The 27,879-nt window shown below is 47.8% G+C and overlaps 1 protein-coding gene and 1 pseudogene across 4 annotated transcripts; one reads left to right on the forward strand and one right to left on the reverse strand.

Moving 5' to 3' along the window:
- The first annotated feature begins 12,966 nt into the window (after window positions 1-12,966).
- Window positions 12,967-14,057, forward strand: LOC131481216 (protein CDV3 homolog; annotated as a pseudogene).
- Window positions 14,058-17,831: 3,774 nt separating this feature from the next.
- LOC131480397 (UL16-binding protein 1-like) lies at window positions 17,832-23,086 on the reverse strand. Of its 4 annotated transcripts, XR_009245500.1 has the most exons (4): window positions 22,937-23,086; window positions 22,461-22,733; window positions 21,606-21,709; window positions 17,832-17,929 (listed from the first exon to the last, which is right to left on the reverse strand). XR_009245500.1 is itself a non-coding variant. In XM_058664933.1 (3 exons), the coding sequence occupies exons 1-3, from the start codon at window positions 23,016-23,018 to the stop codon at window positions 21,979-21,981; spliced, it is 423 nt and encodes a 140-aa protein (XP_058520916.1). In that variant the 5' UTR covers window positions 23,019-23,086; the 3' UTR covers window positions 21,867-21,978. The 4 variants fall into 4 exon arrangements, 1 of the variants encoding a protein (XP_058520916.1); XR_009245504.1 differs by lacking the exon at window positions 21,606-21,709 and having other exon boundaries at window positions 17,866-17,929; XR_009245497.1 differs by lacking the exon at window positions 17,832-17,929 and having other exon boundaries at window positions 21,304-21,709.
- Window positions 23,087-27,879: the final 4,793 nt, after the last annotated feature.

Raw genomic sequence — 27,879 nt, forward strand, 5'->3', positions numbered from 1 at the left:
CCACTTGTGGAATGAACTAACAAATGGAAGATAAACTCTCACTCTCTCACTCCTTCTCTCTCTCTCAATCCCTCTCTCTCTCTCTCTGTTTCTCCGTCGCTTGCTTTCTTCTCTGCCCCTCCTTCTCTTCCTCTCTCCCTCCTTCTCTCTCCTTCTAAGTGCAATTCTGAATTTTGAAAGAACTAAATCTTACAAAAAACCTGTCAACCCAGAATGCTGTATCCTCAAAGTTCTCATTTATAAACGTACATAAAATACCTTCCAAAACAAAAATTGAAATAACCTGTTACCATTCACCAGCTTTACACATGATACTTAGGGCCATGCTGCACACAGAAATGGAATAATAGCCATCATAAGGAAACAGAGTGAAGGCACAACATCTACTGAAAGTGCAAAGGCAATCCAAAACAAATAATATGAATATTTATGGGAAAGCAGCAGGATCAAGTTGATATTTATCAGTAATAACTTTGAAGGTATGCTCACTTCAGCAGCACATAATAAACATGGGAACTCTGAAGGGAAGTGGATCTCATGATCCAATACAAAGACACAGACTGGCTAAATGGATTAAAAAGTAGGCCAGCACGGTGGTGTAGCTCATCAGTTCTCTGCCCGTAATGCCAGCATTCCCATGGATACCTGTTTGAGTCATGGCTGTTCCACTTCCAACCCAGCTCCCAGGTAATGACCTAGCAAAGCATCTGAGGATGGCCCGAGGCCTTGGACTACTGAAACCATGTGAAAGACCCAGAAAAATCTGACACTCAGTTTCAGACCAGTCCAGCTCTGGCTGTGGCAGTCATTGGGTGAGTGAATCAGTGCATGAAAGATCTTTCTTTCCCCTAGCTCTCTAACTCTGATTTTCAGGTAAAAATAAAATAAATCTTTAAAAAAAGTATATATGCAACTGGGGCCAACGACATGATATGCTTGTTCACCAGCCAACAGAAAGGAGCACCTGCATCATCAGAGGCACAGTCACAGCTCCTGCTCAAGCCTGGGGTTGGGCACTGTGGAACATGACCCCAAAGTGATAATGCAGTGAAAAATCTCAGTACAGGGGATGCTAAGTGCAGGTGCAGAACTGGGAAGACAGCATGATTGCATTGCTGGGAATGACACCATGTCTGCCAGGACATGTACACATAAAGATCTGTGCCTGTGGATTTCAGAGCACAGGGATCCCACAGGCCAGCCAGATGTGCAGCCAACCTGGATAGTGCCTGATCTGAATAATGACAAGGCCCACAAAGAGGAAGCACAGGCCGTCAGGAGGCTGATGCAGCCACTCCAACAAGAATGTTGCAATCTCTGTCCCGTTTCCAGATTGTGACCACCCCTCTGACCCAGGCCCCACTAATCAGAAAAACTAGGCTCTTTCCCAAAGGACCCACAGCCCACAGCAAGTGCATTGCTTCCGGTGGCCTTTCCCAGAGGACGTAAGGCCATCTGCTGGGGGAGTTACATGGCAAAAAGGAAAGTCCGCAGAAAAGTGCGCTTTTGAGGTTAAGCCTTGGCTTGACCTGCCCGCATCCCACATCAGAGTGCCTGGGTTGAGACCAGGCTCTGCTACTCATTCTAGCTTGCTGAGAGGCAGCAGGTGGCCAACCATGTGGAAGACCCAACAATATTCCAGGTTGTTGGCTTTGGCCTGGTCCTACCCTGGCCACTGTTGGGAGCGAACCAGTGAATGATAGATCTCTCTCTCACACAAACATAGGTGCAGATAAATAAATAAACAATTAAAAGAAAATAAAATACTCAGACATTCATATGTTGTAGGGTATCTTGATTGATAATGTACCCAAAGAGCTGAAGCATGTTTGGGACCCCCTGCTTGTTGTAATTTCTGGGGCACTTGGGGCCAGGTAATCAATGGACATCATCTCAGGTCCCAGTCCCACGTATATCCCTTGTCTGCCTCCTCTCCACACAATGGCCATTTCATATTCCTAGTAGGTCAAATTCCAATGACAGTTCTTTGCAGCTAGTGAATCCCCTGTGGCATCAGGGCTACCTCCTGGCAGGCCAAGGGCAGTCTCTGACACTGCTGTCCCCATGACCAGGATAGCACATTTAGAAATAAATACTGTGGAGGATATGCTAGTATCCTGTCTCCACTTAATCCTGGCCTGGCCTCGGGAAGTTTCTGCAAAGCATTATGTAGTAATGTTTGTGGCTTAGTTGGCCCTGTCATGCTATTGACATGTACTTATTTTTGCCCTTGAAGTGTGAAAGCTGACAGCACTGGAATGAATGAATCAATGAATGAATGAATGAGGCTGCACGGGCCTCTGTGCTCCCTACTCGTGACAACATATGACACTAGAGGCATCTGTGGTGGCCAAAGGCCCTGTGTGGAGTTCATGGAAACTCCAGTGCACAATCACGACATGGCCTGCTTGTGATCAGAAGCCAGGCCCTGCACATGCAGTGTGGGCACGCACACCATGCCTGTGTGACCCCTGGTTTGAGTCTGGGCTCTGGAACAGAGGAGCTATCGAGTCTTGGGCCTTAGGCGACCATGTTAGCTCAGAGCAGTCCTCATGGCCTGGCCTCCTCACCTAGAAAGACAGGTCTGGCAGTCACAGAGGGACATGATTTTCTGGGTTGGCAGGAGCAGGGTCAGAGGGAACTCAGTCTGTAGGAGCAGGTGGTCACCCCATCCCAGGCCTCCAGCCTGGAGGCAGCAGCACCTTGCCTCACCTCGCACCCTTGAAGCCACTGGACAGCGAAGGAGGAAGCAGTAGGCTCCAAATCCAGGACCCCACTCCTATCCCTAGAGGCCACCAAGAGATACAGGCAGGCCAGCACCTTCCACTGACTCTCAAACATACAACTGGGATCCCACTGGAGGAAGATTCCAGCTAGGGCGGGTATATTGTAGCTGGAACAGACTCTAGTCTGGGCTGGGAAAGCTTGGACAGTAGCCAAATTTGGGCTCCATTCATTTGTATGTATCTTTGCTTTTGACAGGGGAACCCTAGAGACCAGGTGGGAATACCTGAGCAGGAATTTGTAGCTCTATCCCCTTACCTGTCTATCTGGCATGTCCCAGGATGCACTTTCCCAGGATGCACTTGTGTCTTATCTAGCATCAGGCAGGGGGAGACACCACCTTGCCCACCTGGAAGTTAAACACCCTGAAGCCCCAGAAAGCCTCACCATGCTCAGCTTCACCCTATCTGCATATTCAGTCAGGGCCCTGTCCTCTATCTCACAGGAGCCTATTGACATGGAGGACTGTCCCTTAGCTCCAGGTTCCAGGATCAGGTGTGTGGCTCCTTCTCAGGCCTGATTCCTTCCCTCTACTCATAGGTAACTCTGTGGCCACCTGATGGTGTGTTTCTCTCTCTGTGGGGAAGCACACAGTTTGTGTGAATTCACATTCCTGCCTCCCTCTCCCAGACCACAGTATCCTCTCCCTCTCTCCTCTCAATCTCCATCCTTTCTCCTTCACTCCTCTGCTTCTCTTTCCCTCTCTCTCCCTTTCCCTCCTCTTCTTTCCATCCCTGTCTCTTCCTCTCTTCTCCCTCTTCGTCATCTCCATCCACCTCTTCACATCTCTCTGCCCTTCCTCTTTTCTCCCTCTGCCCTTCTCATCTGCCCCCTCCCCTCCTTCTAGGATCTCTGCCTCCTCTCCCTCTCCTTCTAGCTCTGTCTCTCTCTCCCTCTTGCTCTCCTTCTCTCTCTGCCCTGCCAGGCTCTCGCTCCTCTGCCTCTCCTTCTCTCTCTCTCTCTCTCTCTCTCTCTCTCTCTCTCTCTCTGGATGCTCTACATCTCTTCATCTTCTGCCTCTCCTTCACTCTCTATCTCCCTCCCTCCGTTCCCTGTCTCTGCACTCTCTTCTCCATCTCTAAGCTTTCTCCCTTTCCCTGCTCTCCCTTTCCCTGCTCTCATCTTCCTCTTCCTCTGTCTGTCTCCTTGCCCTTGTCTCCATCTCCCTGTAACTCTCCCACCTCTCAATCTCCCTCTCACTCCTCTCTCTCCCTCCTCTTCCTCACTCCCCCTGCTTTCCTCTCCCCTGCCTTTCTCCCTCTAGCTGCCCTCCCCTTCCTCCCCTCCTCATCGCTTCCCTCTTACTAGCTCAGTGCCCTTCTTCCCAACTTTCCCTCCTCCTGCTCTCCCTCTTCCCTTCCTCTCCTTCTCCCACCTTCTCTCTCTCCCCCTGGCTCCTCTCCCTTCACCGCCCCCTCCACCTCTCCTCTCCTCTAATGTCTCTCCTCTCCCTCTCCCTGCTAGCCATCTCTTGCCCACATGCTCTGACCACTGCTCCAGCTGCATGCTCGGCCCCAGGACCTAGGCTGCTCAGGTGCCACCTTCACCTGGGAACAAGACCTGTGTTCCTTGCTGCTTTCACGCCCAGACACTCCAAAGACAGCTCCCTTTTTCTCCTTTCTGGCTCCCCTGGCTTGCAAAGCTTCTGAGCTAGATCCACAGGGGGCTGAGACAGGGTTGCACACACAACCAAGGTGAAAATTCCCTCAGGTCACATACTTACCTTCATGTGCCGCAAGGGGAACACCCCAAACCTGAGGCAGAAGAGGGAGCAGAACACAAAGAACGAGCCTGAGGACTTCCGCAGACACCATGACTGAGCAAGGCCTGAAGCCGTCCCCTCTTCCTGGCAGAAGGAAGAAGAGTGGATGATCAGCTGCACATCCAAGACTTCTGGAGCTCCCAGGACGGCAGCAGGAAATGCTGTTCTGGAGGGAATCTTCTGTCACAGGAATATTGGATGGAGGTGCAGATTCATTCTGGAGACTAATATGAGTCTGCTTCCCTTTCCCTGCTCTCCATGGGCCTCTCTCAGAGGCTTCCTGCCCCCATTCTCAAAAGTGCACAAGCTAGTGCAGCTCAGGCTCTCCCTGGCCCCTGGGGGTGGTTACAAGCAACAGGACCTTCCTGCATCCCAACACCCTGGACTCAACTCTGCAGAGCACAAGCTCCCGTCTACCTTGCAGTCACCCTGTAGGACAGGAGCAGGGCTCAGTTCACATTCCCTTGTCCCAGGACCAGGGCTGTTGCCGTTAGAAGCCACAGCACCCCTTGGACTCTCCTCACAGGACCTCAGGAAGGGACCATCCACATCACACCGGCCCATAAGCCCAGGCAGTCACCCAGGCTTGCCAGCAGGACAAGGGGACAGCCAGCCTTGTCTCTCTCAACACCATGAGCAAGGACCTGGCTGTCACAATCACCACGGAGACACACAATGAGCTCTCTGTGCACCAAATGCACACACTCTGGGAACCCCACAATCCTCCAGAATAGATCCTGACTTGAGGGAATCTATGAGATGGCAGTTGTAGAATCCAAAATCATGTTTCTTAGGAAAACCCAGTGAGATGTAAGAGAATACAGACAGACCAAACAAGGACATTGAGGGACCGGTGCAGTGGCCTAACAGCTAAAGTCCTCACCTTGAACACACTGGCATTCCCATATGGGCGCTGATTCTAATCCCAGCAGACTTGCTTCCCATCCAGCTCCCTGCTTGTGGCCTGGGAAAGCAGTCGAGGACAGCCCAAAGCCTTGGAACCCTGCACCCATGTGGGAGACCGGGAAGAGGCTCCTGGCTCCTGGCTTCAGACTGGCTCAGCTCCAGCCATTGCAGCCACATGGGGAGTAAATCAGAGGATGGAAGATCCTCCTGTCTCTCCTCCTCTCTGTATATCTGACTTTCCAAGAAAAAAATAAATATTTTTTTAAATAAAAGCTAAGAAATAAGGAAATTGATGAGTGACATGAATGAAAACACATTAAGGAATCAAAGCTCACAAAGAAGAACCCAATAGAAATGTTACAGAAACCTTCAACAAGTGAAATACAAACTACGATTGACAACTTTGATGCCAGGATAGACCAAGTATAGGGAAGAATTTCTGGAGGACAACACTTTGGAAATACCCAAACCAGATAAAAATAAAGAGAACTCCCAATGGAACTGCTGAACTTATGTAGACAAGGGGATGCTGGACGGTCTGACATGGTCTGTACCAGCAATGTCGGGGCACACTTCAATAACCGAGTGATTGAATTATCCTCCTGATGAAGGATTACACCATTGTAATAATAAGGAGAAAATCAGTGTGGGCTGAGAATTAGGCGGAGGGGGAAGGCAGAGAAAATCCCAGACCCTATGGAATTGTACCATGAAATTCAAAATAAAAAGTATATTTTTAAAAAAGAAATAGAATGACATCAGTGATCCCCTCCAAAATATATGATGGGATTCCCATAAAAGGCTGAGTTAAGGGCCTGACACAATGGCTCAATTGGTTAATCTTTCACTTGTAAGCACTGGGATCTCATATGAGTACCAGTTCATGTTCCAGCTTCTCCATTTCCCATCCAGCTCCCTGCTTGCAGCCAGGGAAAGCAGCAGAAAATGACCCAAAGCCTTGGCATCCTATATGCTTACAGGAGACCTGGAAGCAGCTTCTGGCTCCTGATTTAGACATTGCTGCACTTGGGGAGTGAACCAGCAGACAGATCTTTCTCTTTGTCCCTCATTCTCTCTATGGGTCTTCCTTTCCAATAAAAGTGGATACATCTGTTCTTATTGTTATTTAAGAAAAAAAAAAAGCTGAATTAGTGGGTGCGGCACAGTGGCCTAGGAACAGAAGTCCTTGCCTTGAATGTGCCAGGATAACATATGGGCACTGGATCTAATCCTGACAACCCTACTTCTCATTCAGCTCCCTGATTGTGGAGGACGAATCAAAGCCTTGGGACTCTGTGCCCCTGTGGGAGACCTGGAGAAAGTTCCTGGTTCCTGGCTTCGGATCAGCACAGCACTGGCCACTGCAGCCACTTGGGGAATGAATCATCAGACAGAAGATCTTCCTCTCTGTCTCTCCTCCTCTCTGTATATCTGAATTTGCAATAACAATAAATAAATAAATAAATATTTAAAGAAAACAAAACAAATAGTGAGACTCATAATAAGTGAATAACCATAGTGTTATTTTCCTCGTAACTTGGTGCTGTCCTCAGTATTTCCTCCAGAGGAGTGTGGATTTCGGGATCATAGTGTAAAGAAGGAAAGCCATCCACAGTGGTTCACACTCTTAGTCAGCATTACAAACAAATGCTTCAAAACCTGGTGTGTGTATGGGGGGGTGCTGGCTGCACACTGGCAGAATTGGCTAATCCTGCTTATAGCATGGGAAAGTAATGGAAGATGCCTTGAAATGTATATCCTCCTTTTCACTCTGTAGAATCTGCCACAGAGTGAGCCCGTCCTCCTTCCAGCGGGGAGGCAGGGAGCCCGTCTCGGGTCCTGCAGGGAGGGTGCGGGGAAGGTGCAGGGAGGCGGAGGGGAGCCTGTCCCGGTCCAGGAGGATGAAGCAGCAAGCCCATGCCATATCCTGCGGGGAGCCCATATGGGAGCCCTGGGCGATCAAGGCGAGGACATTAGCCACTAGGCCACACCACCACCGGGCCCAATTGTTTTTTTTTTTTTTTTTAAATACAGGGAAAATAAGTTATAAGAATGACAGAGACTTCATCACCAACAGACCAAATGTATAAGACATTCTGAAATGAATACTAAAACACAGGATACCAATAAACTCAATAAAAAGCAAGTAGAATCATCATTCAGTCAACAAAACGATTACCCTGAGTTCTTATCTAGAGATATTACCATTGAATACAAACGGATCCAAATTACCAACCAAGACACTTAGATTAGCCCAGGGTTAAGCCTAAGATCCCTTTACGTGTTGTCCACAAGAAACTCACTTCACAGAGATACAGACTGAAAGCGATGGGTTGGAGAAAGATACATCAGGCAGGGCCCAGCGTGATAGCTTAATGCTTAAGGTCCTAGCCTTAAACACGCCAGGATCCCATATGGGCGCCGGTTCTAATCCCAGCAGCCCCACTTCCCATCCAGCTCCCTGCTTGTGACCTGGGAAAGCAGTCAAAGACAGCCCAAAGCCTTGGGACCCTGCACCCTTGTGGGAGACCCGGAAAGAAGTTCCTGGCTCCTGGCTTCAGATCGGTGCAGGACCAGCTGTTGTGGTCACTTGGGGAGTGAATCATCGGACGGAAAATCTTCCTCTCTGTCTCTCCTCCTCTCTGTACATATGCTTTTCCAATAAAATAAATAAATCTTACAAAAAAATATTTTTAAAAGATACATCAGACAGAAGAGAACCAAATGTGAGAAGTAGCTGCCTGATGCAGACAACACACACTTCAAACAAAAATGTAAAAAGAGATAAAGAAAGGCATTACATATTTTTGATATATATTCAATTCAACAAGACATTACAGTCATAAATACATGTTAACCAAGACAGCCCAAAGATATATAACAATTGTTATTAGACCTGAGGAGTGATGGACTCCAATGCAATCACAGTGAATGTCCTCAACATCTGAGTCTCACCAAGGACAGATCCTCCAGAAGATCAGCAATGACCCACTGGAGTGCACACACCATGGAGCCAATGGACCCCACGGGCACTGATGGGAGATTCTTCTACTTGCTGTCTCACCAGCACATGGAACATTTTCTGGGCCAGACTACAAGTAATCTCAGCAAGTTCAGCAAGATTGGAAGCATGCTCTGTGTCTTCTCAGACCATCCTCTGCTGCTTTCCCGGGCCATAGCAGCGAGCTGGATCAGAAGCTGAGCAGCCCAGGACACACACTGGTGCCCACACAGGAGAGGCTGAGGATGAGTCCACTACACCACTGTGCTGGCCCCTCCTCAGTGCTTTCTTCCTGCAACTTCTCAGTCTCAGATTTTAAATTTACATTTTTGATCCAACCTGAGTTGATGCTTGTGCATGGTGAAAAACAGGGATCTAATTCCATTCATTCATAGATCTATATCAATATATACATATAGATATACACACATATGTATAAATATGAATCTGCTAAGAACTAATTAAAGTTTAAAATAACAATAATAAAAGTTGAAAAGGTTACCAGTTGTTGTTTTTTAAGATTTATTTATTTTTATTCAGAAGTCAGACAGAGAAGAGAGACAGAAAGGAACATTTCCGTCCGTTAATTCACTCCCCAAGTAACTGCAATGGCTGGAGCTGCATGGATCCAAAGCCAGGAGCCAGGAGCCTCTCCCAGGTTTCCCATGCCTGTGCAGGGTCCCAAGGCTTTGGGCCATTCTTGACTGCTTTCCCAGGACACAAGCAGGGAGCTGCATGGGAAGCGGATCGGCCGGGATTAGAACCAGCGTCCATATGGGATCAGGGCATGTGCAAGGTGAGGACTTCTGCCACCAGGCTAGCACGCCAGGCCCAATTTCAGTTTTTGATATTCTGTCATGTTTGTGTTGCTCTGTCAGTGCAGAGTAGGAAACAACTAATCAGGTCATTTCTACATCAGACAAACAAAAGTGAAAAGCCAAAATTTATTTTAGGAAATAAAATGTAGGATTAAGAGCCCAGAAGAATGGTCAAAGCTCAGGTGGAGATTGGGAATTGAGGCCCACCACAGAAGTGGTGTTCTGGTTTCTAGGAGTTGGGTTTGGGTAAGGGGCCTTAGTGTGGTGTGAAGACACTTGTTGTGTAGACCATCTGGCTGCTGTCACGTCCACATGCAACTACTAAGTGAACACATTTCAAACTTGCAAATTCCCTCCTCATCTTTAAGGAGCCCTCCTCTGTTTCCTCTCAAGGTGCAAGGCAAGGGAGGCAGTGATGGCGAAAAACAGGACATTTTGCCATTTCCCCCAAAGCCGTTCTCTGTCCCCTGCCTCACAGCTGAAGACAGAGGAGGGAGAGAGATGAGGATGAAGAGAAACACATTAGGTCTTTGGGAATTTGAACAGCTCAGTTTCCACAGTGAATCCCTCGCCGTTTCCTGCCTCCACTTCCCTCTGAGAGATACAATCCCCAAAAGCCTTTTTCAGGGAGCAGAGACTGGAGGTCTCTTCTGAAGTTCTTCATGTTGATCTGGGGGTGCGATGCCCCGCCATGCGGTGTTGTGGAGCTGTTCTTGGGGAAGTTTCTGGTATTTCTAGTGCAGGAGACTCTGCAGCTGTGAAGTCTGCATGCTTTTCAAGAGTCTCTCAGGAGGGGACGCCAGACAGTTAAGCTTGAAACTCGCCAGAGGGACTTGGCTATTATGATAACATGGGGGAACAGGAGAGAGGAGTGAAAAGGGAGGGAGAGAAAGCAGGGAGACAGAGAACCCCTACACCTACAGAACTGTATCATAGAAAACAAGGAATCAAACAGTGTTGAAAAAGTGAGAGTGTCCAGGAAGAGCTGAACAACCCTTATGAGCATTCTGCCTCTGTCCCTGGCAGAGGACAGGTCACCCACTCAGCATGTGGCCAAATCCTTACAAGATCAGACTGTAGGCATGGCCGTCCTCTGATGTGAACTGCATAGTGCAGACACCTCAAGTGGCAGGAAAAACCTAGAGTTCAGTGACTGCTGTTGAACACCCGTCCCACCACAAGATAGAAGAAGTCCAAGGGTGCTGATCTCCCATCCATGCTCCCTCTGTGGGGAATGGCCAGGGCTCAGCTCAGTCCCAGGCATGTCTTGCTCCCTCCCTCACTCCCGCCCCTTCCTCTCCTCTGGCAAAAACCACAACAGGGAACTCAGAAACTACATGATGTGGCTCCTCCCTCCCTCTTGTCCCTCAATCTTCTCCTTCTGAGAACACTTGTCTCATCTTACTATTCTCAAACCCCATCCTCTCTGCCCTGGTCCTCCCAGGGCAAAACCAGGAAGCTCAACAGAGCCAGGAGGCACAGAATATACTCCCTGCCCAGAATCAGTGTTCTTGAGCCCAACACCAGGACCAAACTACCCACTGGGAGTCTTGAACAACCCAGCCCTGAGGCTGGCCTTCCCTGTGAGGTGGGTCTCTGGGTCCCACCCACCACCTGCTGTCATCAGCAAAGTTCCATTCTTTCTCCTCCTCCTGTCCCTCAGTCCTCCATCTGAAGACTAAATTACAGTTCCAGCTTAAAAACAAACAAACAAACAAACAAACACCTCAAAAAGTAAACTGTGCTTCTTAAAACTCTGAGCCACTTCCCAGGTCATTCTGCTTGTAAGTCTCATCCCTGTATTTCACCCCTCCACTTGCCCTGGTTCCAACTCACACCTGCTTGCACCTGCTTGCTCCTCCTGGACCAACACCGCTGCTGCCCCCGGTGTGCTGCGGCATGTGCGCTCAGCGGGGTGTGTGCGCTTGGCGGTTTGCGCAGCCGCGGTGTGTGCACGCTTGGGGTTTGCGAGCTAAGGGGTGTGCCTCCTAGATGACGCTGTGGGGAGTGGTGTGAAGCCCGTCCGAGTCCTGCGGGGATCAGCGGTGAGCGGTGGGGACTCCCTCTTGGGTCCAGTGGGGAGCCCGTCCCGGTCCAGAGGAGAGGGGGCGGGGAGCAGCGGGGAGCCCCTCTTGGGTCCAGATGGGAGCCCGTCTCGGTCCAGCGGAGAGGGGGGCGGGGAGCAGCGTGTGCCCGGCCCCGTGTCCGTGTCCGGCGGGGAGCCCATCCCGATCTGGCGGGGAGAGGACTGGGAGCCCGTCTGGGGTCGGGCGAGGAGGGGACTGGGAGCCTGTCCTGGGTCTGGGGCAGAGGGGTGGGGGAGCCCATCTCGGGTCCAGCCGGGAGGGCGGCGGGGAGTCCTTCCCGCGTCTGCGGGGAGGCGGCGCGGAGCGGGGGGCGGCGCGGAGCCCTCCAGTGCTGAATTCTAGCTTTAAAAAAAAAAAAAAAAAAAACCTCCAAAAAGTAAACTGCCCTTCTTAAAACTTTGAGCCACTTCCCATGTCATTCTGCCTGTAGGTCTCATCCCTGCACTTCACCCCTCCACTTGCCCTGGTTCCAGCTCCTGCCCAACTCACCAGCGCAGAGGCAGGAGGGCAGCAGTAGATCGGGGTCTCCCAGGCACACCTGCTGGCTCCGGGCTTCTCTGGGCCAACACTGCTGCTGCTCCCGAGCGCAGCCGCTTCCAAGTTGGAGACAGCGCAGGGAGGGCGGACCGCGACAAGGCTGCACGGCTTTGAGGCCCGCCTACTGAGTGCGAGCCAATGAAGAGGCAGGAAAGGGGGCGGAGGACGGCCTTGCCAGACCAACGCACTGAGAGCAGAAGAGAACCCTCTGGTGCACTGCCCAGTGAGTCATTCTACAGGTCAGGTTGTGGGGAGAAGAGGGGCGAACCTCCGGGGGCCTTATAAACTCTTGGGCACTAGGAGCTCAGTTGCCGGCCGCAAAGGGCGTGTTTGTTGGTGGAGGAAAGGGAGACTGCACAGAGCTGGCGGGGAACTACCCGACTCCAGGGCGCGGGGAGCTGGGGATGGCAGGAGGTGGTGACAGGGAGGCGATAAGCACTTGGGCAGTGGGGCTGGGGCACAGATTGCGACACGGGCGAAGGGGCTGCCATGCCTCTGGGGAGCTGGTGGAGGAAACAGAGACCTCAGCTGGGCTGGCGGAGGAATAGGGCACCCCGGGGTGGGGGAGGCGGTGGAGACACAGCTGGCCCTTTCCTCGCGCTCCCCCGCTCCAGGGTCTCAGGGTCTCAGGGTCTCACCTTGCCTCCTACCCAGCCTCTACCTGAGATTCCAACTGGGAACCTCAGAAATGCCAGGCTGCTCACTCTGCTGAGCTATATGAGCTTGTCACAACAAATCCGGCTCTAGTCCTAGTGACACGGTTGTTTTATTTTTCTTTCCATGTGCTGCCAGCCCCATTGAGGATGTCGGCAGGCAGCAGAGGCTGAGGGGGAGCACACTGTCTGCAGCCTTAGCTCAGATGACAGCCTTGCCTGGGGCAATATCACCTGTGCAGGTGAGGGCTGCTGACAGGACTCAGGGAAATGTGGAAGAAAGGTCCAGGCCCACTGAAAGTAGGAACAGCAACAGCAATAACTCTGCGTCCATGTGGTTTAGGAGGGAGCGGGTCCCTGGGGAATGAACACACACCTCCACCTACACGGCCCAGCACAGTCACTCTGCAGAGCCTCCATGCGCATTTCCCTGATGGCCAGTCCTGGGAAAATGCAGAACTCGGTACCAAGAACTCCAACTTCCTGAGCTGCAACAACCCGTCTCACTCTTTCTTGTGTTTTTTTTTGTTTTGTTTTGTTTTTTTGTTTGTTTGTTTGTTTAAGATTTATTGCCCTCTCCTTGAGCTCCGGCTCGCGCGCCGCCAGGGACTGCACTTGGCCTGGCTGTGGAGAGGCGGGACTCCAGCCCTGCTGCCGCGGCGCGGTCCAGGGAAGCCGGCGGGAGGGAGCCGCTCGCGCCTTGGCCAGCTGCTGGGTCGGGGTGGCGCCGCGCCAGGCCTGTGATCGCCCAGCTGACCTTGAGCCCTAGTGGCGGGAGAGCGCCACGGGCCCCACCCATCCGGGCCCAGGAAGCCTCGGCCACGGCCGAGAAGGAGGTGCGGAGCTTGGACAACTTGTTCGCCAAGAGGGACAAGAAGAAGAAGGAGCGACGGGCGGGAGCAGCGGCTCAGCGGGCGTGGGGGATGGGGCCCGGGGCCGCCGCCAAGGCTGTGACCAAGGATGCAGATGAATGGAAAGAATTTGAGCAAAAAGAGCTTGATTACAGTGGCCTTCGAGTTCAGGCAATGCGAGTAAGTGAAAAGGAAGAAGATGATACTGAAAAGAGGGAAGATCCAGGTGATAACTGGGAAGAAGGTGGAGGGGAAGGTGGCCGTGGTGGCCTAGAAAAATCTTCAGGTCCCTGGAACAAAACAGCTCCACTACAAGCAGCTCCCGCTCCAGTAATTGTTACAGAAACTCCAGAACCAGCGATGTCTAGTGGTGTGTAGAGGCCACCTGGAGCCAGGCTAACCACAACCAGGAAAACGCCACAGGGACCACCAGATATACAGCGACACACAGTTCCCATCCCTGCAGTCCACTGCCAAGCTTGTAGAAAGCAGGAAGGATAAAGAAATGGAGAAGCGCTATGAAGCAGTAAGGCACAAAAATAGAGGTAGAGATGAGGTTTCCAAAAACCAGGCCCTTAAACTCCAGCTGGAGAATCAGAAAAGCAGCCGCAATCAGTGCTGTGAGGGATGGTCTTTGCTAGCCCTGCTAAGCTCATGAGCCCACAGCTGGGCACCACAAGCAGCCATTCATCCCCTGAGCTCTACTGGATCTGCAGCGCCCCATGCGAAAAGGGACCTTCCCTATTGCCCCCTGGAAGTTAAAGGGCCACAACTGCTCTCTGTGTGGGATGTAGGGGAATTTTCATTTGTTACCAAACAAAAAATGCAAAACAACAAGGGGTGTGCTAAATTTAGGAGTGCTCTCATAATTACTCTGCACATTCAAAATTCAACCCCCCGCCCCCAGCTAGTGGTCACTTCAAAATCTTTTTATGTTCAGATACTGAGCCTCCATCAGGGTTGACTACCAAGCGTGAGCCGGGATGGGGGCAGATCAGAATAGGCAGGGCTGTTATACCTGTGGGCCGCATGTGGGCTAGATAAGGGAAGGGCCAAGGTGGGCTGACTGTTCCGACTGGTGCAAGCAAAAACTAGAGTGGGTGAGGGTTGGTTCGGCTAGCCGCAGTACTAGCTGGCAGAGGCTGGCACTGGGAGCTAATTCTGTCAAGTCAAATGCCAAAACTACCTGGAGAGTGCATAATCTGGGAATGAGTGTAGCCTAGAAGGGAAATAGTGGGCACCTCCTTCGGGGCTACCACTCTCATTGGACAGCACGAACACCAGGACAGGGGCAGGGGTGGCTGTACAGAAGGGCACCTGCCAGTAGGTGTGTGGGCTGGATAGTAGGTTGGTTGGGTTGAGCTGGGCTTCAATGCCCATAGACATGTGCGAGAGCTAAACGGGATGTGGGACAGACTTGACAAGCCTGCGGTGCATACTGGCAAGCATGGGAACCAGGGTAGTGGGCAGAACTGGTGGGGGTTATGGGGAGTTGCCCCAACTAGGCTGAAGCTCCAACCAATTTGCGTGAGGACCGAGCATGAAGTGGGCAAGATCGAACTGGACTACAACACCCGTTGGTTCACGAGGAAGACAGGGCTGGAAACAGAACAAACCCAGGAGTCTCAACGACCAGCATGAGCATAAGCTGATTGGTGTGACGGACGGTGTCTAGCAAACTCGCGCAAGAATCAGGTTTGGGATCATCTCTGATGAAGTTTCTTTGGAGATCCCTCCAACTGAACTGCTGATCTTAGAACCCCAACCATGAAGAGACTGTCAGCCAGTGGATTCTGAATAGGGTTCACAGCGATTGGAACTGAGAGATTGGCAGCAATCCAGAACTGATGAACTATCAAAACTGTATGAGCAGGACCCTCCGAGCGCGCCTCCCATTGGGGATCTGGGATGGGTGGGAGGTTGGGTGGGGCTTTTCCCTTTGTTTTTTTTCCCTCACCCCAGATACAGGGTATTATGATATTGATGTGGAAACAATGGTATTACCCACTTTCACCCTGTAGCCCTTGACCCTTTGTTCCCTAATCAACTAAGAAAGATTATTAAAAAAATAATTTAAAAAAAAGAAGGTTACAGCTGTTGGGTGTTGAAGCAAACATTTATGAAGATTTGATGTCTGCTATAGATTTGAGACAAGAATACAGGTTTACAATGAACTTAAATTGTTCCTTAGAGAAAACAATGAGAATAACATTAGTAATTTGGTTGATCAGAGAACTTGAACAGCAACATATGAGTGACAAAAATACTTTTAAAAGCAGTCTGAGATTTAAGATACGTGAACCAAAGAGATTTTTTTGCATTGATAAAGTATTCTTAGTTTAGGACAGAACAATCGTCAGTTTCAGTAATGGGATAAAGTTTTTTAGATGCTTTAAAGTGCAATTTATTGATTAAAATTGTCTGCTGTTCATAGCAACAGTCGTTTGCCATGTTTTTAGATGGTTTACAAATACAGGTAAACAGATTTTAACCTGATTTCACACAGGTGCATCTGGAACCATTACATTCATTAACTGAGGCACTTATTTAATTTTCTTAGGAAGTACATACGGGAATTTACATAAAGATGTAACTTTTAGACCATTTTGAATTGAGATAACAATTAGGAGTGATAACATAAAAGATCATCAGAGTTCTGTAACCAGAGTATTTTAATATAACAAAATTTGGTACCGCTTTGTACCTTGACAGTATTTTAATATAATACAAATAGTTGGATCATACTAATCAGCTATTGTCTCTATAAAATGAGATATAAATTCTTTGACGTTTTTAGGAGAACCCACTGAAGATATCAACTGCCAACGTTTGAAACTTTTGAGTTCTTGAATGCCTGCCAAGGATGTCAAGTGGGCTTAAAATACATGGTTGAAATAGAATCTCTTTACATGATATAATATAGGTCAGATGTAATTATTGACATAAAGTGATCACTCAAATACCATTAAAACAAGTACATAACCTTCTGATCCTAAGCAGTGAGAACCTAAGGAAAGGCAGAGAACACAAGGATTACCTCAAGATGAAACTACTTGGAGCTAAGAGGCAGCACACCAGCTTATCTCTCACTCTGAGACAATTCAACAGAGTCAGATCCAGAGTTGCCTGGAGGTACCTGGAAAACTTACTCCAAATGAGAAAAAAAGCCATTTTAAAGGAGATGTTACAATAACTTGTGTGTTTAAAAACTTTGTTTCATCAGAAGTTCCCACTTTAATTCCAGGTATCAGTGATAAATATTGATAAAATGCTGTAGACAATACATGATTAACTATAATACATATAAATCATACAAGATGTATTCCTCTCACATCTCGTTGATTCCCCATCCCTTTTATTTAAAAAAAAAATAGTTTCAACTTTATTTTCTTCTCTTTAGCTTTGCTCTTTCCTTTCATCTAAAACTTACACCCTTCACAAGCTTTGTCATCCAGAACACATTTTCATGCATGCAATAATTTTTATCTTTTTTTCTAAAGATTTTATTTATTTTTTAAAAAGTCAGATATATAGAAAGGAGGAGAGACAGAAGAAGACCTTCCATCTGGTGATTACTCCCAGCGAGGTCTCAATACTGGAGCTGTGCAAATCTGAAGCCAGTAGCCTGAGGCCTCTTCCGGGTCCCACACACATAGTTACAGGGTCCTAAGACTTTGAGCCATCCTCAACAGCTTTCCCAGGCCATAAGCAGGGAGATTGATAGGAAGCAGGGCTGCCAGTATTAGAATCGGCACATATGGGATCCTGGAGTGTTCTAGGCAAGCACTTTAGCCACTAGACTACCTCTCTGGGACCTATTTTTTGTAGCTTAATATGAAACTAGCAGATAAAAGCACATGGGTGCATCTCACACCCAAGAACATTTTAACAGTGAATTAGGTTTTACTGTTGTACCAGTGTATCCATGATATAAATATCTTGTATTTAGAGAATAGTTTCAGAGTTTTATTGCATTATGTACAAACATTGTCCACAAGAGGCTAGATATTCTTTTGTGGACCCAGTTAAGTTTATCTCCTACCCCGTCACTCTCTGCAAAAGAGGTGGAATATGATAAAGAGAGGGAAGCCTAGTGGCTAGGGTCCTCAACTTGCAAGTGCCTGGATCACTTATGAGCGTGGGTTCTAATCCCAGTGGCCCCGCTTCCCATCCAGCTTCCTGCTTGTGGCCTGGGAAAGCAGTAAGGATGGCCCAAAGCCTTAGGACCCTGCACCCACGTGGGAGACCCAGAAGAAGCTTCTGGCTCCTGCCTGTGGATTGGTGCAGCTTCAGCCATTGTGGTCACTTAGGGAGTATGAATCAGTGGATGGAAGATATTCCTCTCTATCTCTCCTCTTTTCTGTATATCTGACTTTCCATTAAAAATATATAATAAATTTCTCCCTTAAAAAAAGGTAGAGAAAGAAAGAGAGGGAAAAAATTAAACTAACCTTGGAGACGTTGAAGCTGTGGGGAGGTTGGCTCAGCTGAGAAAGCAGGAAGAGGACAAAAGAAGCCACAGTGACTGTGCTAAGGAAGAGAGAGAGAGAGAGAGAGAGAGAGCGAGAGAGAGAGCGCGAGAGCCAGCACAAGAGCTTGACCCTGAGGATACTGGGTGGGAGGAGAGACTTAAGAGGAAAGGTGGAAGTTTCCCTTGGTGAATGTTTGAGAGTTAGACTGGAGAGGGAAAGAATGAATGAAGAAATCTTAGGGTTGAGAATGTGCTAGATCCTGAGAGGGAGAGAAGGACTGACAGAGTGAGAATGCAGAAGAAGACTTCAACAGCAGATCTTTCATTATTTGCCATAGCAGTGGTAGAAGTTGTCTGGATCATAGCACATGGAATCATTGTCTAAACTGTGTTGAGTCGCAGCCACGCTGTAGAGGAAAATGAGTTGGCATGTTCAGAGGTGAGAGAATTACAGGGTTTTGAGAATTTCAGGAGGCAGGCCAAGTGGCGACTATATGAGGCTTGAACTCTCCAGCCTCGTTGGAACGCCCAGAAGCCAAGGTGCTGGGATTAGTGTAACCCTAGATTTTCGAGGAGGGTAAAGTCTGAGAACTGATGCGTGCAGAGGAACATGTTGAGAGGGGAAGAGGTTACATTCACCCACCATCTGCAGCAAGCAGTAGGCCACCTTTAATCTGAATGGAGTGGTATGTTGCATCAGAAATCTCTGAGAACCTATGAAATTTTGTCCACAAGCAGTCCATATTGGAGTCTGAGAGGGTGTTGGGAGGAGGAGGATGAAGGTCAGGTTGAGGGCCAGGAGGCAAGCACAATGAAGGAGGAGTAGTCACTGGCTGAGGCAGTGCAGGTCTGTGTCCCAAGGTCACAGGTGGCCAGACAGCAGTGGTCCACAGTGCTGGAGCATCTGTGTTCATGGTGGTGTTGTGCCTGTGTGCACAGTGGGGAATCCCAGATGCAGCTGTGAGTTCAGAGTGCCGGGAAACCCAAGAGCCAGAGAAGTCCCAAAAGGATGTTAGGGATGTATGCTGGACTGATCAGAGGGTGAGGTTAGAGGTCCTATCCTGGAGGCCAGTGCTGTCCAGGAAAGGAGTGGCCTCAGCAGGAGGGTCCGGGGGCTGTGAGGAAACATTCCTCCCAGGTTTTGAGAATCAGATGTAAAGTTGGAGTTCATTTCAGAACCAGAAATCCACACAGAATTGAGTTCAGCTTAAAACAAGCTTTATTGGGAGCACTTCCTGTGAGATTCACTGATCTGGTACAGACAGTGGGACAGAAAGGTGCGTGAGGCGTTTTATGTAGGAGCTGTAAGGTGGGAGTTGGGGGACAAAAGAAGGTGCCTTATAAGGAGCTGAAATGTTAAAGGTTCTGACCTTGGTGAATCCATCTGGTGAATCTCAGAGCAGCCTTACCAGCCACACTTCTCAGCCTCCACCTAGGCTACCCCACATCCACCACGGCTAGGCCTTGCAAATAAAAGGGAAAGGTTAAAGTGGACATCTCCTTACTGCCAATCGACTCAATTGAAGAATATTTCAGGTAATCCAAAAGAAACAACACCGTTCAAATTAGTGGCAGTATTTCCACAGGGCCAAAACACTACTTAAACCAACTCTGAGAGACAGACTAGGCAGAAGAAAGACCAGCTGCCTGGGAACATCCAGAGCAAAGGGAGGCAGATGGGAGGCCTGAATGCAGACCCTGAGGTCAAGTCCCCAGAGCAGCCAGCACAGAAGCTCAAATATAATTCCAGGTCAAGAACAAACACAAAACTCTTCATACACAACAGGAACTGTCAAGTCTTTCTTTTTTTAATCAGTTAAATCAATTGTTTTTCAGGAACTGTAAAATAGAGCACAAATTTGTGCACGACAGCCACAACATAAAGACAGCATCTGAAGAGAAAACCTGCAGACATAAAAGGCCATGGAGAAGGGAAACAGAAGACCTGCAAAGAGCACAAATCCCTTCAGAGACAGCCAGAGACAAAGGCTAGACCTCAAGCAATGTGAGGAATACAACACAACAGAGATACCAACTAGGAAACAGAAGCAAATGGAAACACTCGGACCAAAGAATACAAGAGAGCAAAAAGGAAGAGAAAGACACACCATTAGAATGAGTGAGGCAAAAGAAAGAATTTCAGAATTGGAAAGCACTTTATTCAAGCACGCACAATAAGCAGAAATTTGGAAGAAGAACTGAATAAGGTTACAAAAACTCTCCAAGAACTGAATTACACATTTAGAAAATGTAATATAAGAGTTATTGGAGTTCCTGAAGGTGTGGAAAGAGAGGCAGGATTGCAGGGTGTATTCCAAGAAATTATAAAAGAGAATTTTTCAGACATTAGGAATGTAAGCCAAATACAGGAAGCAAAGAGGACCCCAAAGAGATTTGACCCAGAAAGACCCTCACCTAGACACATCACTGTCAAGCTCCCTTCTGCTGAACATAAAGGAGAGATACGGAAACAGTCACACAAGAAGGAGCAGATAACATATAGGGGAACACCCATCAGACTCACTGCTGACTTCTCAGTGGAGACCCTTCAGCCCAGAAGAGAATGGAGTGATATTTTCCAGATCCTAAAACAGAAAAACTATCAACCCAGAATACTATATCCAGCAAAGCTTTCATTTGTGTTTGAAAATGAAATAAAATGCTTCCACAGCAAGCAGGATTTGAAAGACTTTGCTGCCACAAAGCCAGCCCGACAGACATTACTCAAAAGCTTGCTGATGACAGAAAAAAAGGAAATTAAGCATGCCCAATGATGGCCAAAGTGTAGATTGAGAAAAGCTAGAAAATTAGGGAACTGTATTCTTTGCCTGTTGAAGACCATTCACCAACTGTAAACCTATGAGAAAGCCCCAGAAACTCGGGACAAAGAACTTAAGGCAGTTGATATGAAAATGTCTGGGCCAAGAACTCCCTAATCCTCAAGCTTCGATCATAGACCAAAGAGAGGTGCTTCTCTCCAATGGTGTGTAATTATTAGTAGGCGTCTCAAAGAACACATTTTTTACTGATTGACGCCTCCTTGATTACCAGAAGTAAACCACGTCTTGTTTCAGACCCTCCTTCCCGGCCAACATGAGCCCAACACTTTAAAAATTTAACGATGTGAATAAACCTTGGCTATTGATCACCAGTCAGTAGTCCTCTTCATTTTTACTTCTGAATGACTTGTAATTATTCATATTTTTGGGTGAAATATGTTTCTGTGCGTAAATAGATTGTGTCCATGTATAAATAATAATTAATGCATACATCACCTCAAACTTCTTTCTGTGTAGTAAGAAGGTTAATATTAACAATTGGTAAATACACTGTTGTTAGCTATAGTCATTCTACTGTAATCAAGCTAGAGTCAACTCCTAAGGATGAAGGCAGAAATAAGCAGAAGATGAACAAATAAGGTTCAGGTCTAGATGGCATGGGAGATGGTGGACAGTTGGACTGTGGCCTGCAAGACCATGTGCTCAGGGCATATTTGCTAATTATGCTAAGAGCCCTGGGGGAGATACTGAGAAGTTACTAGGCAGGGATGAACATTCTACTGAGTCCCACAGGTCTCATTCTCCTTGGGTCCTGTCCAGTATAAAAAGGGACAGCACAGAGGGCAGGGATGGACTTGGGGAATTCACTTTCCCATTCTCCTACCTCACCCATCTGCCTCCCTCTTACCTCACAATGCTGCCTTCAACACCAGTTGTGCTGAAAGGGTCCACTTACATGCCAAAGCAGAACTAAGCCAGTGAGGAGCAGGAGGGTCCAGAGGCTGGGCCTGAGGACTGTCGCTTTGGAGGGTGATGCTTCTGGGGTTGTGGTTGGTGTTGCTGAAATGCAAGCAAAAACAGTTATGGCCCCTGTACAGATTCCTGCATCCAGAAATCTTCCAGTTTCTGCAGTTGGGCAATGTGGCTGTGTACACAACTGCCTCCCGTTTTCCATGCTGGTCACTGTGACAGGCTCTCGGGTAGCAGCGAGGGAGGATATGTCCTACACCCAGGGAACGATCTGCCAGACAGGGGAGCCAGGGTTTCCAGATACATGATACTCTCGCTGTCCCAGACGAGGAGAGGGACCAGGTGGTGGTTGAGATGGGTCACAGCAGTCCATACGGGTTCTGCAGGATCCACGAGAGTGTGCAGGCAAAACAGGAAGGGTGTGATTCTAGGAAGAGAGCACAGTGAAGGAGGCTTAGACACAAGGACTGCCTCAGCTAGAAGGCTGGAGAAGAGGCAGGGTGAGTGGAGTAAAATCCATGCCCTGAGGAAGAGACAACGCAGAGGAAAAGCAGAGGTGGGAGGAGATGCAGGGAGGACGCTGGGCTGGACTCTGCTGTTCTGGGGAGAAGGCTCCAGGCTGGATCACTCTCACACATATATTCACACATGCACATACAAGCACAACACAATCACACACACACTCTCACCCACACAGAGAATCCACACTCACAACACACACTCACACATACACTCCTATCCACACATATACACAGAGCAGCCACACTCACATCACACACATGTGCACGCATACACATCACACATGCACACACACAATTGTTCCCAAAGCTCTTGCTCTTACCTGTGATCTCCAGCATTTCCTTCCTGTACAGCAAGAAGTTCTTACGCCAGCTCTGACAATCTCCCACTGACACTTTGCGGAAAAACTCCATCATGTGGCTGTCATTCTGCCATGTCTTCAGCCATCTGGCTCTAGGATCAAGCTCTGTCCATCTTCTTTGCTCTGAGTCAAGGAGGAGAGATTTCTGTCCACTGATGCTGAACAGCCAGGACCCATGTGTGCGCCCAGAGGCATCACGAACACAGCACATCCTTGCCTGCAAGCTGAGGGCATCTGTCCTCATTGGGAAGAGATGAGCCAAGATTAGTCTTGACAAGCCCTTGTCCCCATCTGCTATCCTCTGCCCCCATCCCCTCCATTGCCCCTGGCCCTGACTGTCCTCCCGGTCCTGCCCCACTCTACACCTCCAAAGGAGAATCCTGAGTCCCTGGTTTCACAACACCTGTCATCTGCCACCCTGGTCTTTTCCCACTCACCCCTGCTTGTGTCATCTGCTGGGTTCATCTCAGCCTGCTGTTGTATGAGGATGTCTGTCACTTCTCTGAATGTTTCCTTCATTTCTTTTTCTTCATTGTCAGGGATAAGTGTTTCATTCCCAGGGAGAATAAAACAGTTGGCCTTGTTGAAGCCACAGGCACCAGTTAGAAAGATTTTGCCATCTATATGACCCTGGAATTCACACACTTGTGGGCCAGCTTGGGCTCTGGGGATGACAGTGAAGCGATGGCAAAGAGAATGAGCATCTGTGAACGAAAAATGCAAGTAACATTGATGACATGAAAACAACTCACAGACAGTCCTTCCTCCAGTTCTAGGACACTAAGCAGCCCACGAAGGGTTGGGAATAACGGAGGTCACCTCCTGGCCATGGCACCTGCATCCCTGACTCCTGACTTCCTCACTCCTGTGCTCCTTGTCATTCATGCTGGTTCTATGAGGTACACAGGATCACCTGGAACCAGGGAGCTAGGGACAGAAGCTTTGTACAAACACACACATTGTGCACGTTCACACTCCAACTGAACAGCAACCCTGAAAGAAAGAGACCACGTGGATGAAAGCTGAAAGCACAGGGGTGTTCTGGAAAGACTGGTGCGGATGGTGCTGGCCCTGGCAGCAGCAGGGAGGCCCCGTGTGCATGCTCCCTTTGGCGGCTACTTTCTCCTGGGAGCACTCAGCAGAGCAGACTCCAAGATGCAGAGGAAAGGCAAAAACAGGTGTGGATCAGAGGAAGAGAATTCCAGAAACAAGGTTCCAGGGTATGTCAGGGACAGTGGGAGATCAGAGCAGATCAGTCAGCCTGGAAGGTTTCTAGAGGCAAGAGTGACAAGAGACAGACTCACACAGGCACCTACATAGAACCCAGAGGGAATTACAGCACACTCCAGGAACAGCACATATGTACATCAAGAAACAAGAAAGACACCAGATCAATGAGCTAAGTGTATACCTGAAGGAACTAGCAAAACAACAGCAAAACAACCCCCAAAACAACAGAAAACAAGAAAGGAAGGAAAGAAGGAAAGGAGGATGGAAAGGTGGGAGGGAGGGAGAGGGAAAGAGGAGAGAGCAGCTATGCTGGCATACTGGAATATTTAACACTAATTGGGCTTTAACCGGGCCCAGAATACCCACCAGCTTTTGGCTGCTTTCTTCCCAGCAGTGTAGCACTTCATTAGTGCAAGGCAACCTAGGTCACTGCCTTGATGTGGAGGGTCCCTGGTAGTGCTACTGGGAAGACAGCAGCAGATGGTCCAGCTGCTAGGGCTTGTACGCCCATGTAGGAGATCCAGAAGAAGCTCCCAGCTCTTGGCTTTTGACTGGCCCAGCCCCAGCCATGTGACCACTTATGGAATGAACAAATAGAAGATAAACTCTCTCTCTCTTTGCTTCTCTCTCGCTTGCTTTCTCTCTTGATATTCTCCCTCTTTCTCTTCATTCCTCCCTCCTTCTCTCTCCCCTCTAAATGTAATTTTGAATTTTGAAAGACATAAATCTTAAAAAAAACCAAACCTGTCAACCCAGAATGCTATATCCGCAAAGTTCTCATTTATAAATGTACATAAAATACCTTCCAAAACAAAAATTGAAATAACCTGTCACCATTCACCAGCTTTACACATGATACTTAGGGCCATGCTGCACACAGAAATGGAATAATAGCCGTCATAAGGAGACAGAGTGAAGGCACAGCATCTACTGAAAGTGCAAAGGCAATCCAAAACAAATAATATGAATATTTATGGGAAAGCAGCAGGATCAAGTTGATATTTATCAGTAATAACTTTGAAGGTATGCTCACTTCGGCAGCAGATATGCTAAACACGGGAACTCTGAAGGGAAGTGGATCTCATGATCCAATACAAAGACACAGACTGGCTAAATGGATTAAAAAGTAGGCCAGCACGGTGGTGTAGTTCATCAGTTCTCTGCCCGTAATGCCAACATTCCCATGGGTACCTGTTTGAGTCCTGGCTGTTCCACTTCCAACCCAGCTCCCAGGTAATGACCTAGCAAAGCATCTGAGGATGGCCCGGGGCCTTGGACTGCTGAAACCATGTGAAAGACCCAGAAAACTCTGACACTCAGTTTCAGACCAGTCCAGCTCTGGCTGTGGCAGTCATTGGGTGAGTGAATCAATGCATGAATGATCTTTCTTTCCTCTCTAACTTTGTCTAACTCTGATTTTTGGGTAAAAATAAAATAGATGTTAAAAAAATATATATATGCAATTGGGGACAGTGACATGATATGGAAGGCTAATCTTCTGCTTGTGGAGCAGACATTCCATGTCGGCACCAGATTGAGTCCCAACAGCTCCTTTCTGAGCCAGTTCTCTGGTAAGAGCCTGGCAAAGCAGTGGAGGATGGCTCAGTTCCTGGGGCCCCTATACCAATGTAGGAGACACAAGAGACTTCTGGTAGTCAGTTTCAGATAGGCACAGCTCTGACTGTTGTAGCCATTTGGTGAGTGAACCAGCAGATGAAAGATCTCTCCTCTCCCAAAATCTCTGTAACTCTGGCATTCAAATAAAAATTATAAATAAACCTTAAGAAGATAATCAAAGAAAAAAGACAGTTGTGCCAGCACCATGGCATAGTGCGCTAAACATATCTCTACAATGGTGACATCCCATATGGTGCCAATTGAGTCGCAGCTGCTCTCCTTCTGATCCAGCTCCCAGCTTATGGCCTGTGAAATGAGCAGGGGATTGCTGAAGGCCTTGGGCCCCTATACGCACATGGGAGATCCAGAGAGGCTCCTGGCTCTTGGTTTTGGTTCAGCTTAGCTCCAGCCATTGTAGCCATTTAGGGAGTAAACCAGGAAATGGCAGTCAATCTCTCTCTCTCTCTCTGTCTCTCTCTCCTCTTGGCAACTTTGCTTTTCAAAAAAAAATTAAATAAATATATATTTTTTTTACAAACATGAGATTCATTGATTTTCTGCTACAAAAAACATACATCACCTAAAAAAAGATACATACAATAGAAAGTATGTCTACATGTCTACTCTTACCATTATTCAATTTAGTGCTTGAAGTTTTATCCAGAGCCATTAGGCATGAAAAAGAAATCAAAGGATACAAATTGAAAAGGAATTTGTAGAGGACATCACCCTATTCATAGGAGAACACAAGGGGTCCACTAACAGATTATTGGAATTTATAAAAGAGCAAAGTTGCAGGATATAAAATCAGCACATGGAAATCGACAGCCATTGTATACAAAATGTCATTGCTAAGAAAAATCCTGTAAGATTAGCACCAATTGCCACAAAAAAATTTTAAATAAGTGGGAAGCAATTTAACCAAGAATGTGAGAGATCTGAACAATGAGAATTACAAAACATTAAAAAAAAAGAAATAAAAGACACAAGAAAATGGAAAAGTTGTTCACATTCAAGGATTGGAAGAATTAATATTAAAATGTCCATATAACTCAGAACAATTTACAAATTAAATGAGATCCCAATCAAAATACCAGGGATATTCTCTTCAGATCAAACAAGCAAATAAACACACACACACACACACACACACACACATACACATAAAAAGCAACAAAGACCCTGCTAAAACTCTCACAGAAACATAAGAAACCCTCAGTAGCTTAAGCTACTAGAGAGCAGTTATCATCCAAACAGCCTGTGCTCCCCACCACCCCCCACCCGGAAAAACAAAACCATACAAAGGAGGAAGTTTAATGGCCAACAGACACATGAAACATGCTCAGGCTCACTAGTCAACAGTTAAACCAGAATGTGATTTCACATCAATCAGTTAAAACAGCTATCACTCAAAAAACAATAAACGCTAGTGAGGAAGTGGGAGGAAAGGTACCTGAATCCACTGCTGGTGGGAATGTAAAAGAGTACAACCATCTTGGAAAACAGGATGGAGATTCTTGAAAGATCTGAAAATAGATCTGTGTGACCCAGCCATGCCATACCCAGGAATTCACCCAGATGAAATTAAACAAGTACATGGAAGAGGTATACGGACCTTACATTTATTGCAGCTGAACTCACAAAAGCTAAGATATAGAATCAGCCCAGATAGATGTCTATTGATGGTTGTATAAAGAAAATGTGGAATGTAGATGTTATGGAATGCTACTCAACAACAACAAATGGAACAATCCTGTCTTCTGCAAGAAAATAAATACAACTGGAAAACATTAGGCTTAGATAAACTAAACCAGTAGTACAGAAACAAATATCCACCATTTGTAAGCAATTACCTAGGTTTCCTTGCACCAGGAGTGCACCAAGTGTTACACTGCTGGGAGAAAAACAGCCAACAGCTGGCTGACTTTCTGGGCCTGGTTAATGCCAATCCTGTGTTAACTACATCAGTATGCCAGCATGATTGCGTATTCTTTCTTTAAAAGGGCTTGAAAGGGAGAGGATAGGGTACCTGTTGCCCCAGTGTGAGTTCATGCTGGCCAAGGTCTTCCCACTACCTTCACTGATGCTGTGTATGCATATAGGCCCTGTGCATTACCTGGAGCCAGGGGACTAGGGACATATCAGAATAGGAGTCAATTACAGCTTATTTTATTAGTATAAAATTATTTCTAAGGGCTTGCATGAACTAGGCCATCGCACCAGCAGGTACCAAGGGAGCTGGGACAGAAGAAAGAATTCATGAGGAAATCCAGAAGGCCACCCAGTGCCAGATGAATATACCAGTCCATGTGCTTGAAAGCTATGTTTAGAGGCAGGCCTGGTAGCAGTTCTTTGAGATTGCCCTGCAATACCTGCCCGTGATGTGAAAGCCAGGGCTCTGAGAGGACCAGGCTGGGCTAGGCCAGTACACGTTAGCGAGAGTCAGAGCTAGGGACAGGCCAGGCCACACTAGAATGCAACACCCAGCTGCACACATGAAAACCAGAGCTGGCAGTGGGCCTGGCAGGGCTCT

Source organism: Ochotona princeps, chromosome 1 (assembly GCF_030435755.1).
Source record: "Ochotona princeps isolate mOchPri1 chromosome 1, mOchPri1.hap1, whole genome shotgun sequence".
NCBI lineage: Eukaryota > Metazoa > Chordata > Mammalia > Lagomorpha > Ochotonidae > Ochotona > Ochotona princeps.

What these genes read in the sequence shown, in the direction of transcription:
- LOC131480397 (XM_058664933.1), bottom strand. Translation starts at nt 23,018, where the DNA reads ATGAAGGAAACATTCAGAGAAGTGACAGACATCCTCATACAACAGCAG. An exon ending in AGCAGATGACACAAGCAGGG is followed by an intron (nt 22,734 to 22,936) that starts GTGAGTGGGAAA and finishes CAATGAGGACAG; the next exon opens with ATGCCCTCAGCTTGCAGGCA. An exon ending in GGAAATGCTGGAGATCACAG is followed by an intron (nt 22,047 to 22,460) that starts GTAAGAGCAAGA and finishes CTCTCTTCCTAG; the next exon opens with AATCACACCCTTCCTGTTTT.